Genomic DNA, 15,383 nt, shown 5'->3' on the forward strand with positions numbered 1-15,383 from the left:
CCTTTCTATTTCCCCTTCTAGATGACGAATATCCTGAATTTGAAACTGAGAACCAAACCCTGAGTGACGTTCCTCCTTCTCTTGACTCTGCTTCAATGGACTGTGATTATCCAACAGCCTGGAGTAAAACAGGACCTGCTGAAGACAGCTCTTGCAAGGACCCAACAGAAGAACAACTACAGGAAACCTAAGAAGCCCATTCTCTGTTTGTCTGAAGCCAGTAACTGCACCGAGTCACTGAAAGGACCAAGGAGGGATCAGAAAATAGTGCTATTTATTTTTTGTAGTAGTAAAATATTACTCCATATGAATGTATCTGGTTTAAAGATGTCTTCACCCTTTTTTAATTATTTATGCTTTCTGCAGAGAAGTTCCTTCTCTGCAGAATGTGGAGTTTTAGCCTTGTTTTGTATAAAGTTTTGTAATAATATAAAAAAAGAAGCTATAGAAATTGTTAATTAATGTCAGATCACACCTTATCTGGTGGATTGAGAAGCACTTGTAAGGAGGACGTTTTAAGATTCAATACCCAGATTAAGATAGAGGGAGCTGATCCCTGAAAGAACCTGTACAACGGGTAATGCAAATGGAGGATTTTGTTGTAACAGGAACCTGATGTGCGATGCATGGGACACAGAATTACTGAGATGTTGGTAATAGGTGATAGAATTTCTTGATCAGACATGATCTTTAAACTGACTCCATTTACATGGACCAGCTTGATTTAGGTCGGGTTGAAAGCTCCTTGTTTGCATTGTGACCATGGACCCAACGTTTAATATTGCTATTGACAAAAGATGGAGCTCAGCCACAGCCTCACTGCAATGGTTTGGCCTGTTTGGTGTTGGTTTTCATCTATCACTTACCACCGTCCCGTCCCAAGTTGGGGTAAGATGTGAGTTCAGTATGCCCTACTTCTTTTCCACCCTCGGTGCCTGATTGAAGCCGCCCGAGTTGGGTGCGGATTTTATTTTGCCAGTGTGAAAGGCAACATTTACAGATAGTATTTTCTTGGGGCTTCAATCAGCAACCGTAGAATCCCACACAACTGAGACAAGCAATAGGCCTAACCTCTCAACAATCTTGGTCTTGCTTTCCTAGGGCAATGTACATTTTGCTGCTCGAGTTTCAGTGCTGAATATCCAGAATTTGTTTCCTAATTGAACAGACAACACTATACAAAGCAAAACATTTGATGTCCATGTAATTGGAGGTACGGAGCTTTACCAGTCTTCGTTCATGCAAAGAAAACAGATGGCCAGCAGGCCCAACTGCACCGACTAACCAAGTCAACTGCTATCATGGTATTGCTTTGGTTATTGGGGAATGTAACAGAGGTTTAAGTATTCATTTGTATGGTGAATGCACTTTTTGGATGCATTTATCCACCTGTTACAATATTAACTTCTCAAACCCTTTTAATCGAGGGAAAATGAAGTTTCATTGAAACTATTTGTACTTGGTTGACATTGCAGCCATTTTAATGTATTACAGGTTGACTCTGCCAGTACTGTGGTGTGTTAACTGTTTTATGGTTTCCTTGAAGATTGTTACCATGCATTGTACTTAGTGTGGCGTGAAGTTGTTCATTAATAATGTGTCCAGTTTTCAGGCACCTTCTGTCATGTTTTGTTTGTAGCAGCTTTGAGCCTTGGTGTTGCTGAACAAGGGAGAACCATAGGACACCAGCATATGTCCTTCATTTCTGCAATATCTGTTGGTAATAGGGGAGACAGCAAAGCAAGAGAACTTGTGCCTCTGTCAACTTCTGCTCAGTGTCCCAATGTTGCAATTCAACTATCATCAACATTTCTCCCCTAGGATTATTTTGGTGCTGTCAGTGGGTGCAAAGTGAACTAAATTTCCTGTCCCTTCTATCATGCCTATTCCCTTTACTCTCACTACACAAAGTGGTGAACACACTGGCCTTGTTTCCTTACCAGTGAATATGGACACCTTCATGTTCACTGTTGTCTTTACACTGATGTGACTGGGGCATTTTCTCAGTTGTGATGAACAAGCTGCAAAAACACAACCTGGTGACTGATGGTGTGAAAGATGGTTATTTGTTCTCGGAGAAACAGAATCCCAGGGTCGGAATGCTGGGTAATGATGTGAGGGAGCGGTCAGGAGAACTGGAGTTGAGGGGTTTGTTTATAGTACATGTGGTCTGATGGTTATGGATAACAAAAACACATTGATCATTGATGCATGATTCTTACACGATAAAGACAAAATATACACATGGATAAGAAAAAATTACTTGGTGTAAATAAGATGTTCCAAGCTGCTAGCAATTAACAATTCATCAGCAGCAGAAACTGATTTTCAACGGCCGCCTTTGAGTAAAAACTTGGGGTTGAATTATTGCTGGTTTAAGGAGATCCAGTTTAGGAGCTAGCCAGTGTCAGATTAAAACCAGAATATACTCACCATCTCTGTCAGCACCTGGAAGAAAAAACAGGTGGATAATGCTTTGTGGAATTCTCTATTAGAAAGGAGCCAGCTCCCTAAGCTGCATTTTCTCTCGGATGCTGCCATAGCTGCTGTGTATTCCTGGATTTTAATCTTTCATCTTTTTTTTTATATCTGTGACCACAATGCTTGTGTATATACAAGAGTGATACAGGACTGTGGGGCACTAAAATGGGAGGTAACACATCAGAGGGGCTTGGAATATCTCAAAACGCTTCTTCAGACCTCAGCACCTGCAAGTTGTGCATTTAGCTTAGTTTCTTTTATCACTTCTCTAATTTCACCGCCCCCCCCCCCAACCCAAAATTGCCAACTGTTGCATTTTAAGTGGCATTGCCATCTGACTGTCCTGTGAACAAGAGGTGTCCCGATTACCCAGTGACTAAATTGCAGACCACAAAAGTGTCCTTGAAAATGTCATGTCAAGATAAAAATTACTCTTTCCAAAACTGAATCCTTTTAATCAAGCTTCCTGAGTTAAATGTCTGTTGAAGGAACTTGCACTAATATTCCTCCCCCAAGCAAAGAAGTAACAGGTTATATAGAGGCAACATCATTTTTAATAGGTCAACTCACCTCACACGGATGTAAGTGAACACATTTGCTCACGTGACACCTTTGGGCATGGATGCATTATTAATTATATGGCTTGCAGAAAGATTTGATTATAAAGTTATTCACTTTTTGCTTGAATCACAAAAGAGCATCTGACTCTGAGAAGGGCTTTTAAAGCTACCTTAATCCTGCGGGCTAGGAGGGTCAGAGATCACATGATTATTATAACATTCCATCTGCAAAAAATATTCTAGCTCGCTGGTTAATACATTTGTGTTAAATTCTTGTTTGTTTTTCCTATCTAGAATATTTTAAATAGGATAACAATCTTTACTATACCAGACAGGTGTATAAGGCAGACTCACAAAGCAGTGCACTGAGGACAGAGCAAATAAAAGGATAATGTTTTTCCTATTGTTTAGTCCTAGTGCAGAGCCTCTCCTGCTAGGGCGTAAGTTAGGAAATCTCAGTCCACAATTGTCTGTCCACAGCAGCAATAGAGAAGCCACAGTTAGCCTCTCTGCTAGGGATGGAAAAGTTTTTACTCCTGATCACTATCCAGTGAGCTCTGCTGGAGAGTCTGGGTTTCTGGGTATTGGTTGATGGTCAAACTGAGTTCATCTGCAATAATTTTCTCGCTATCCCATTGAGAGAAAACCGTGGGCTCTGCACAGTTTCCTGAATTGCGCACAGTGGATGTGAGGTTCCATGCCGAGAGCATTTAATTGTAAAATATTACCCTCTGATTCCTTCAGCACATCACTTATTGTCCCAAAATCTATTTCCAGAACTGATTGTTTCATAAGGAATCAAACTGATTGAAAGTTTTTATATTTTGTACTCTTTACCTGTCACCCTCTATCGAAAAGAAATAGTGCTGTCTTTTTTAAATGCATGTTTTTGTATTATATAGAAAATATGCTATATTTTCATAAATGGTTGTAATATTCTTGTTGAAATTGTACATATTTTTTAAATATGATAGCTCAGCGAGATGTGTTTGTAAGATACTGTTAATATTAAAGATGATGCTGTTGCCTCCACTTGCTAAGGGTCCTAGTGCTGCAGCAGCACCAAATAGCACCCAGAGCTGTGTGTGTATGTCTGTGATTGTACCTCTTCATTTCTTGTTTTGTTAAGGAAAATGAAGGGGGTCAGCATTCCAAAGTGAAGTAGACACTCTGTCTTCGTACACGCCCCCATAGGTGTATTTGAAGGCGCTGGGCTCATGAAATAATGTGGGTGGCTTTCCCACTCACTTCCTGCCCACTCCTGACCTGTCTCCCATATTACGGTTGGCAGGGAAGACATCAGGAAACCCATCTGCCCTTAAGCCTACTGAGGTCCTTAAGTGGCCAATTAATGACTACTTAAGAGCCTCATTCCACCTCTGGTGCTATTTTAACGTGCAGCAGGGAACAGCAGTTTTCACTGTGCATGCTGCTGTTGGGCTGGAAGGAAAGGGTACCTACTTTGGGGTCCCCTGTGCCATTGAAGGCACCCTCCTCCTCCCCCTGGCCCCCAAAGATCATAGCCCTCCTTTAACTCTCCCTCCCAGATTGTACTCCTTTAACACCTGCCCCCAGCCTCTCAAACCTGGCCTTCCTCACTGGACTCTGTCAGCCAGGCCCATCCAAAAGCCCAGACTCCGGCCTCTACCAGTCGTCTTTCTCGGGAACTGCCTGTTGTCCCAGCAGTATCCAATCAGATTGGCTGGCAACTCTTGGGAAGGACTTCCTTCCAGATAGGTACAGAGCCCCACTCTGAAACAGTTAAGGCTGCTCCCAGCATAATATCGCTGTGGGGCAACTGGGTTTCAGATGGCAGGCTGACAAATTTTTGGTCGATAGGGTGGAAAATATAGCGCCCTGTAAAATCCAGTCCCTTAAGTGTGTGTCAGAAAGGGCTGGAAATTTGTTCCAATCAGCATGGTGCCTGCAGCAAATTAACTTCCAACAATCAATTTTCCTTCTCCGTTTTCTCACTTACATTCTAGAAAATGCCAGATTACTACTCCACATCATCCGTAGTTCATAAGTACCTTTGAGGAAAGGAGCCCTTATTTGTCAGCAACTTCAGATAATTTTTGTTTCGAGGCTATCCAACCATGGGGGTTACCACAGCTGAATTTGATTCTGTCTTGAACTAAGAGTGCACTTTGCAGCAGCTGTCACTGTACAGTCTGAATTATGGTTGGATATTTCCCCCTCACACCTAATGAGTTCCATTCTTGTGTCCCTGCTGCTGGTTTTCCTGAAATCAGTAACACAAACCTCTGGAACAAGCCTGGTCTGTTATTTTTTTTAAGACCCATTATCATCTTGGACACTGCATTTACACGCAACTAAATGAGAGAATGAACACTTACATCTAACCCAAAAAAGTGTGTTACCATTCCAATTTGTCAAACCAAATCTGACAACAGTTGGAACTTACAGTGATCTAAGTGTTTAATTTTGAGGAACATCAGAATTGATTGGAAGAAATAACTTGTCCAACAGTGAAAGGGAGCACTATTAGTATTAATTATTGTAGTTGAGCCATAGCATTATAGCCATGTTAGTTCAATGTGCTGCATTAGCCCCTCCAATGTAGTTCTCGTGATATACATGCTGCAGTTCAATAACTGGTACAAGGAGAAGCTGAATATGGTCCCAAGCTGATTTGGATTACTGATTTCCCTCTTTCCAGTTAGAGTTATTTTGGTGAAAGAGTGAAAACAGATGCTACATGGGTGCTGTACTAATAAGACCTGCCAATTTGAAAATCTGGTTTTAGCACAGAATTCGGTCCTAGTTGCTGACTAATTTGAACTTGCCTGGATGCGCAAAACAGACGCCAGCTTCAAAACCCAACACTGATTAGACAATTTTCTTGGAGCAGTGCAAACGGACTTGCACCTCCTTCCACAAAAGGTGTGGAGTGCTACATGTGGCTGACATGTAGTGGCAGGATGGCTCAGATCAAGTGAGACAGGTTCTCAGACATGGACTGGAGGTCTAGAGGAGAAGGAATGTCCTGTATCTTGTAGGGTGAGGGCAAGACTGGCCACCTCATCCTCATGTACCTCTCTCCTGCAGGATGTGGTGCTGCTTTGCCTGGCCTCATGTCCTCCTCCCATTCCACCTGCAGACCCAGGGGAACCCAGAGCATAGTGGCCATGACCAGGCAATCCGTTCTGGCGATTCCTACAAGGTGGCCAATAAGGTAGAGCAGTGTGGCACATTTCAGTTAAAGTTCTTAAGAGAATTTACAGAATAAATAGTGTTGGTGATGGCTTGGCTTTCCCTCTATGTTTCAAAGATCCTCTTCAAATCTCCAGTGAAAGGTGGTATACCTTTTTAAGTAGCACTTGAAATCCTCAACAATAACCGATTTGCTCCCAATCAGCGTGTAGCCGTTAGATGAAGTGCTAGCCACCAAAACTCCATGCAGCTTTTTTATGTGCGCTAGCAGGCAATTTAAGTGGCAATCAGCCCCTTAACAACCCTCTAGGCATCCATTCCTAGTGCAAGCTTCAACTTCCTAACCAAGATGACAGCTTGCGCAAAACTCTTTAATTCAGTGTCTCAGCTCAAGACCCCATCTTGGCTACCTCAGGGGCCCATTAGTGCTCTGAAGGAACCATTGAAAATCCGCCCTATTATCTCTTAGTGGACAAGCTTTGCTTGGGAAACCCAGGCAACGTGTCAGCCAGCTTTTGAACTGTAAGATAATCAGAGCCAAGCCTGAGCCATACAAGAAAGGATAGGTTTGGGATCGGATCTCTGATCACTGCTGAATTATTAACTGCCAGGTAGATTGGCAAGCCTCCAAAACGGCCTGAGTATTACCGAATGAGAAAGAGGAAGAAATCGGTTCCTGCTCAGTAAGCTGACTCCTGCTCTAACAGACGTTTGCGAGAAGGGCGAGGACAGGATGCCTCCCAAAATTGAATACTTTTCCAGTATCCCTTGGGTAAAGTACCACAGAAATGTCAGCTCCTACGGAGCTATACCCACCAAATTCTACAAACTCACTGCTGTGAAACTTGTGCAACTCATAATCAACTTTAGACATTTATAAAACCCAGTCTGTGAAGCTGCTGCCAGGATCCAATAAACCAGCAGGTTCACACACCCCTTCACTGAATCCTCTTCATTGGCTCTGGTTACCTCAAAAGTATTTTGCAACACAGTAGCACAAAGCACAGCAAAATAGATCATTCTGTCGACACTAGGCCTTAAATTATGAAGAAAGGTTGCATAAAGGTGGCTTGTAATGCCTCTTGAGTATAGGAGATTGAAGGGTGATCTGACTCGAGGTATTTTAAAATGTTAAAAGGATTCTGTAAAGTCGATAGAAATTATTTCTTCAGTTGGGAAAGTCAAGAATAAGGGGGGTGGTAAGTAAATTTGAGCTAGGCCATTTAGTGAAAATAATACCTTCACACAAAGGATAATAGAAATTTGGAACACCCCAAAATTATGCAAATATTGGGACATTTCGACCTTTCAAGACTGAGAACACAGATTTTTGCTAGGAAAGGATATTATGAGATTTTAAAAATGTCTGTTGCCAATGCTGTGCATGCGCAGTTCTAGTGTTTTCAAACAAAAAAGCTTCCTGGCAGGCAGGCCGGGTGCAGCAGAGCGATATTATTGAATCACTGCGCATGCGTAGACCCCGGTGCGCAGTCACGCGCAGAGCCCGGTGTGCGGACACGCGCAGAGCCCGGTGCGCAGACATGCACAGATCCCGGTGCGCAGACACGCGCAGATCACAGTGCACAGACACGCGCAGATCCCAGTGCACAGACACGCACAGATCCCAGTGCAATGACACGCACAGATCCCAGTGCAATGACATACGCAGACCCCAGTGCACAGACATACGCAGACCCCAGTGCACAGACATGCGCAGACCACAGTGCACAGATCCCAGTGCATAGACATACGCAGACCCCGGTGCACAGACATGCGCAGACCACAGTGCACAGACCCCAGTGCACAGACATGCGCAGAGCCCAGTGCACAGACATGCACAGAGCCCAGTGCACGGACATGTGCAGACCCTGGTGCACGGACATGCACAGACCCCGGTGCACGGACATGCGCAGACCCCAGTGCACAGACACGCGCAGATCCCAGTGCACAGACACGCGCAGATCCCAGTGCACAGACACGCGCAGATCCCAGTGCACAGACACGCAAAGATCCCAGTGCACAGACACGCGCAGATCACAGTGCACAGACACGCGCAGAGCCCAGTGCACAGACATGCGCAGAGCCCAGTGCACAGACATGCGCAGAGCCCAGTGCACAGACATGCGCAGACCCCAGTGCACAGACATGCGCAGACCCCAGTGCACAGACATGCACAGACCCCAGTGCACAGACATACGCAGAACCCAGTGCACAGACATGCGCAGACCCCAGTCCACAGATCCCAGTACACAGACATGCGCAGATCCCATTGCACAGACATGCACAGATCCCAGTGGATAGACATGCGCAGATCCCAGTGCACAGACATGCGCAGATCCCAGTGCACAGACATGCGCAGATCCCAGTGCACAGACATGCGCAGATCCCAGTGCACAGATATGCACAGACCCCAGTGCACAGACATGCGCAGACCACAGTGCACAGACCCCAGTGCACAGACATACGCAGACCCCAGCGCACAGACATGCGCAGACCCCAGTGCACAGATCCCAGTCCACAGACATGCGCAGACCCGAGTGCACAGACATGCGTAGACCCCAGTGCACGGACATGCGCAGACCCCAGTGCACGGACATGCGCAGACCCCAGTGCACGGACATGCGCAGATCCCAGTGCACGGACATGCGTGGACCCTGGTGCTCAGACATGCGCAGACCCCGGTGCACGGACATGCGCAGACCCCAGTGCACAGACATGCGAGGATCCCACTGCACAGACATGCGCAGATCCCAGTGCACAGACATCCGCAGATCCCAGTGCACAGACATCCGCAGATCCCAGTGCACAGACACGCGCAGATCCCAGTACACAGACATGCGCAGATCCCAGTTCACAGACATGCGCAGATCCCAGTTCACAGATATGCGCAGATCCCAGTTCACAGATATGCGCAGACCCTAGTGCACAGACCCCAGAGCACAGACATGCGCAGATCCCAGTGCACAGACACACGCAGATCCCAGTGAACAGACATGCGCAGATCGCAGTGCACAGACATGCACAGATCCCAGTGCACAGACATGCGCAGATCCCAGTTCACAGATATGCGCAGACCCCAGTGCACAGACCCCAGTGCACAGACATGCGCAGATCCCAGTGCACAGACACGCGCAGATCCCAGTGCACAGACACACGCAGACCCCAGTGCACAGACATACGCAGACCCCAGTGCACAGACATGTGCAGACCCCAGTGCACAGACATGCGCAGATCCCAGTGCACAGACATGCGCAGATCCCAGTGCACAGACATGTGCAGAGCCCGGTGCACAGACATGCGCAGAGCCCGGTGCACAGACATGCGCAGAGCCCGGTGCACAGACATGCGCAGAGCCCAGTGCACAGACGTGCGCAGACCCCAGTGCACAAACGTGCGCTGACCCCAGTGTACAGACATGCGCAAAGCCCAATGCACAGACATGCGCAGACCCCAGTGCACAGACATGCGCAGACCCCAGTGCACAAACATGCGCTGACCCCAGTGTACAGACATGCGCAGATCCCAGTTCACAGACATGCGCAGATCCCAGTTCACAGATATGCGCAGATCCCAGTTCACAGATATGCGCAGACCCTAGTGCACAGACCCCAGAGCACAGACATGCGCAGATCCCAGTGCACAGACACACGCAGATCCCAGTGAACAGACATGCGCAGATCGCAGTGCACAGACATGCACAGATCCCAGTGCACAGACATGCGCAGATCCCAGTTCACAGATATGCGCAGACCCCAGTGCACAGACCCCAGTGCACAGACATGCGCAGATCCCAGTGCACAGACACGCGCAGATCCCAGTGCACAGACACACGCAGACCCCAGTGCACAGACATACGCAGACCCCAGTGCACAGACATGTGCAGACCCCAGTGCACAGACATGCGCAGATCCCAGTGCACAGACATGCGCAGATCCCAGTGCACAGACATGTGCAGAGCCCGGTGCACAGACATGCGCAGAGCCCGGTGCACAGACATGCGCAGAGCCCGGTGCACAGACATGCGCAGAGCCCAGTGCACAGACGTGCGCAGACCCCAGTGCACAAACGTGCGCTGACCCCAGTGTACAGACATGCGCAAAGCCCAATGCACAGACATGCGCAGACCCCAGTGCACAGACATGCGCAGACCCCAGTGCACAAACATGCGCTGACCCCAGTGTACAGACATGCGCAAAGCCCAATGCACAGACACGCGCATATCCCAGTGCACAGACACGCGCAGATCCCAGTGCACAGACATGCGCAGATCCCATTGCACAGACATGCACAGATCCCAGTGCACAGACATGCGCAGACCCCAGTGAACAGACCCCAGTGAACAGACATGCGCAGACCCCAGTGCACAGACATACGCAGACCACAGTGCACAGATCCCAGTACACAGACATGCGCAGATCCCAGTGCACAGACATGCGCAGTGCCCAGTGCACAGACATGCACAGAGCCCAATGCAAGGACATGCGCAGAGCCCAGTGCACACACATGCGCAGAGCCCAGTGCACAGACATGCGCAGAGGCCAGTGCACAGACATGCGCAGAGCAAGTGCGCAGATATGCGCAGACCTCAGTGCACAGACATGCGCAGACCTCAGTGCACAGACATGCGCAGACCCCAGTGCACAGACATGCGCAGACCCCAGTGCACAGACATGCGCAGACCCCAGTGCACAGACATGCACAGATCCCAGTGCACAGACACGTGCAGACCCCAGTGCACAGACATGCGCAGACCCCAGTGCACAGACACGCGCAGATCCCAGTGCACAGACACATGCAGATCCCAGTGCACAAACATGCGCAGATCCCAGTGCACAGACATGCACAGATCCCAGTGCACAGACATGCGCAGACCCCAGTGCACAGACCACAGTGCACAGACATGCGCAGACCCCAGTGCACAGACCACAGTGCACAGACATACGCAGACCCCAGTGCACAGATCCCAGTACACAGACATGCGCAGATCCCAGTGCACAGACATGCGCAGAGCCCAGTGCACAGACATGCGCAGAGCCCAGTGCACAGACATGCGCAGAGTCCAATGCACAGACATGCGCAGAGCCCAGCGCACAGACATGCGCAGAGCTCAGTGCACAGACATGTGCAGACCCCGCTGCACAGACATGCGCAGATCCCAGTGAACAGACATGCGCAGATCCCAGTGCACAGACATGCGCAGATCCCAGTGCACAGACATGCGCAGATCACAGTGCACAGACATGCGCAGATCCCAGTGCACAGACATGCGCAGATCCCAGTGCACAGACATGCGCAGAGCCCAGTGCACAGACATGTGCAGATCCCAGTGCACAGACATGCGCAGACCCCAGTGCACAGACACGTGCAGATCACACCGCACAGACATGCGCAGATCCTGGTGCACAGACCCCAGTACACAGACATGCGCAGACCTCAGTGAACAGACCCCAGTGCACAGCCATACGCAGACCCCAGTGCACAGACTTGCGCAGAGCCCAGTTCACAGACATGCGCAGAGCCCAGTGCACAGACATGCGCAGAGCCCAGTGCACAGACATGCGCAGAGCCCAGTGCACAGACATGTGCAGAGCCCAGTGCACAGACATGCGCAGAGCCCAGTGCACAGACATGCGCAGACCCCAGTGCACAGACATGCGCAGACCCCAGTGCACAGACATGCGCAGACCCCAGTGCACAGACACGCACAGATCCCAGTGCACAGACACATGCAGATCCCAGTGCACAGACATGCGCAGATCCCAGTGCACAGACATGCACAGATCCCAGTGCACAGACATGCGCAAATCCCAGTGCACAGACATGCGCAGACCCCAGTGCACTGACATGCGCAGACCCCAGTGCACAGACATACGCAGACCCCAGTGCACAGACATACGCAGACCCCAGTGCACAGATCCCAGTACACAGACATGTGCAGATCCCAGTGCACAGACATGTGCAGAGCCCAATGCACAGACATGCACAGAGCCCAGCGCACAGACATGCGCAGAGCTCAGTGCACAGACATGCGCAGACCCCAGTGCACAGACATGCGCAGACCCCACTGCACAGACATGCGAAGATTCCAGTGCACAGACATGCGCAGACTCCAGAGCACAGACATGCGCAGGCCCCAGTGCACAGACCCCAGTGCACAGACATGCGCAGACCCCTGTGCACAGACATGCGCAGACCCTAGTGTACAGACATGCGCAGAGCCCTGTGCACAGACATGCGCAGACCCCAGTGCACAGACATGCGCAGAGCCCTGTGCACAGACATGCGCAGACCCCAGTGCACAGACATGCGCAGATCCCAGTGCACAGACATGCGCAGACCCGTGCACAGACATGGGCAGATGGATATGGGTAGCCATCTTGCGTTGGCAGGAGACACTGTAAAAAAAAAAGAACTTATTTTAAAAACATGCCTCGCGTGATCTCAAAGCCAATTAAGTGTTTTTGAACTGTACTCACTGTTGCAGCAAGTCCTACAGACTGAAATGATATGGAACACAGATAAAATGGAGTTGAGCAGATTAGTCATGATTGAACTGAATTGCGGAGCAGGCCCAAGGGGCTGAATGGCCTCTTTGCATTCCAATGTTCTGTTAATAACAATAAACTATTTGTATCAATGTTGCAGACAGTAATCCATAAAATTTACATAAAACCAGCACCTGCAACTAGGGCTGAGTTAGAGACTGCAATTGAATCCGTTAGTTCCGGTGGTTTATATTTAGAAAAGCAGATGCTGGAAGCCCAAAATAAAAAATGTTGGAAATACTCAGTAGGTCAAACAGCATCTGCAAAGGGCAAAACAGAGTTAATGTTTCAGGTCGACAACCTTCCACCAGAATGTGTACCTTAACCAGGAAGCAGCAGATACTATTGATCTTCACATCTTCATTCATCATCACACACACCAAGGTTCCCGAAAGGCCATCTTGACATCATTGATTTTCATGTCAGACAAGTCAAATAAACTTTTAATTTTCTCCTGAGGCTTCAAATGACACAAATGATATTTATAATCCCTGTGCAAACTGCTACACATAATGCAGCTTTAAAACAATTACATTTTACATTTATTTATCAGTAACTTACCAAAATGTGGAGCTATGCTCCACTCAAACCGAGAGGGGCTTTATGAGGGAAGTGAAGTGCTTTTGATCAGTTATATGTTATATGTTGTTCTATAACTGCTACTGCTACTTACCTGGCAGGGGAGACACCATGATCCTGCCAAGGCAAGGTCGGGAAGCAAAGGCTATAACCAATCGAAATCCATACCATGGGTTACCTATCACCGTCCGAGTCACGGTGAAGGACAGCGAAGGAGGATCACCTATGGATCGGGTCTTCTTCACCAGGAGGATACTGTTGAAGGCGTGCGGCTTTGAAGCTCCGGAGATCTTATCCCTGCAGGACTTCCCCAAAGCTGGATTTTTCGACGTGACGTTCAAGCGGGTGGCAGACTGCGTCCAGCTCCTGAGGGTGTTCGAGGAGAAGAGAGACCTGCCGGAGATGAAGATCCTGACGGCGGAGCCGCTCTTTTCTCTGCCGTTGCAACGGGAACGTGTGGTGATGGTGCATCTGTACAACCCCTTCGTCCCTGTCGCCGACGTGGTCACCTTCCTCACCAGGTACTTCGATAAGGTGGGGAGCGGCACCGAGATTCGAGACGAGTTGGGGATCTGGACAGGCAAACGCCAGTTTAAGGTCACGCTAAAGACCGACGGTAAGGGAGCCATTTTCCACCCTCCTTCCAGATTCGCTATCGGGGGAAACCGTGGCTACCTGGTCTACGCTGGGCAACCCAAGCATTGTCGCTCATGCGGCAAGGCTGGTCATGTGGCGGCCAACTGCAGCGCCTCCCTCTGCAAGATCTGCAAACAGGAAGGGCACCAGACAAAAGACTGCAAACAGGCCAAGTGCTGCAACCTGTGTGGCGAGGCAGGTCACCTCTACAGGACCTGCCCCAAACGCTGCCGTACTTACGCACAGGCAGCCAAAGCCAACGAGGGTGAAGCAGAAGAAATGCTTCGTGTCACTCCAACCACCAAGGCCCCCAGGGAGCTCAACGGGACAAAGGAGGACACAGAGAGAGACAAGGTGGAGGAAGAGATTGAGGCAACAGATAGCCAATCAGCAGCACTACCCCCTGAACCTCCCAGTCCTCAGGACAGCGAATCAATGGAGGAGGAGGCAGCAGTGGAAAAGCAGCAGGGGGAGTGGCAGGCGGTGAAGAGAGCCAAAAGGAAGAAGGAGCGAAGAAGAAGCAAAGCCATTTCCCAGAAAAGCGGCAAGAGGCGTCTCCCATCCGACATGGATGACAAGGGCAGCAGCTCTTCGGATGAAGAAGTGCCAGGGCGGCACCGACAGAAGAGGCGGCAAAGCTCCAGGGCGTTGGAGGACGAGACATCCGAGCTCCAGAACATTGGAGACAACAAGAAGACCAGCGCACCCCAACTTTGCCTGCAACCTGAGGAGGCCAGTGCACCACAGCCCCTGGAATCTGGGAGCAGTGAGGCAATCATCGCACCCCAGCTCCAGGAAGCCGGGAACAGCAACACCCCAGAGGGGGTGAGTTTTGGAGAAGCTTCTCCAGCAAAGGGCATCTCAAAACCCGCTCTCTACGCGAACCTCCAGATGCCACCTGAGCAGAACACTGCCAAGGAGATCTACCTCAGCCCATCCAAAGTGAAGGAATTTGAGCTCACTACGGGTATGAAGGAGCAGACTAAAGGTCTGGGACTCTCAGAGACAGTGGGTTTGGTAGGAGAATAAATGCTTTAAAATGGGTTTAAAGATTGTATCCATAAATGTGCGTAGCATTAAATCTACTACGCGATGTGTTGCGACCTTGGACTACCTTGCCAAGGTCAAAGCTGACCTGTTGTTTCTGCAGGAGTGTGCGATACCGCACCTCAGCTCCTACAGGCAATGGTCACAATGGTGGTCCCATGGGCCATCGATCTGGTCAGGCGGAAACGACTCTCGTTCCTCCGGCCTGGGTATTCTGCTGCGGGGAGGCAACTTCACCGTCTCCGAGGTTAAGGAGGTGGTGGGCGGGCGACTCCTCGTAGCAGACGTAATGTACAAGAACGCTCCACTCCGGTTAATTAACGTGTATGGCCCGTCACAAGGGGCTGAGCGGCTGGAGGTT

General features: G+C 49.2%; 1 protein-coding gene across 4 annotated transcripts in view; it reads left to right on the plus strand.

The window, feature by feature from the left end:
* cdon (cell adhesion associated, oncogene regulated) overlaps positions 1–4,119 on the plus strand; it is a 188,202-nt gene extending 184,083 nt beyond the window's left edge. For all 4 annotated transcript variants that reach the window (XM_078531221.1, XM_078531211.1, XM_078531192.1 and 1 more), the window contains one exon: positions 22–4,119. In XM_078531221.1, the coding sequence (XP_078387347.1) occupies positions 22–191 (170 nt within the window). In that variant the 3' untranslated portion in view covers positions 192–4,119. The remainder of the gene's footprint in view (positions 1–21) is intronic.
* Positions 4,120–15,383: the final 11,264 nt, after the last annotated feature.

The sequence above is a fragment of the Cetorhinus maximus genome, chromosome 2 (genome assembly GCF_964194155.1).
Source record: "Cetorhinus maximus chromosome 2, sCetMax3.hap1.1, whole genome shotgun sequence".
NCBI classification, from domain to species: Eukaryota; Metazoa; Chordata; class Chondrichthyes; order Lamniformes; family Cetorhinidae; genus Cetorhinus; species Cetorhinus maximus.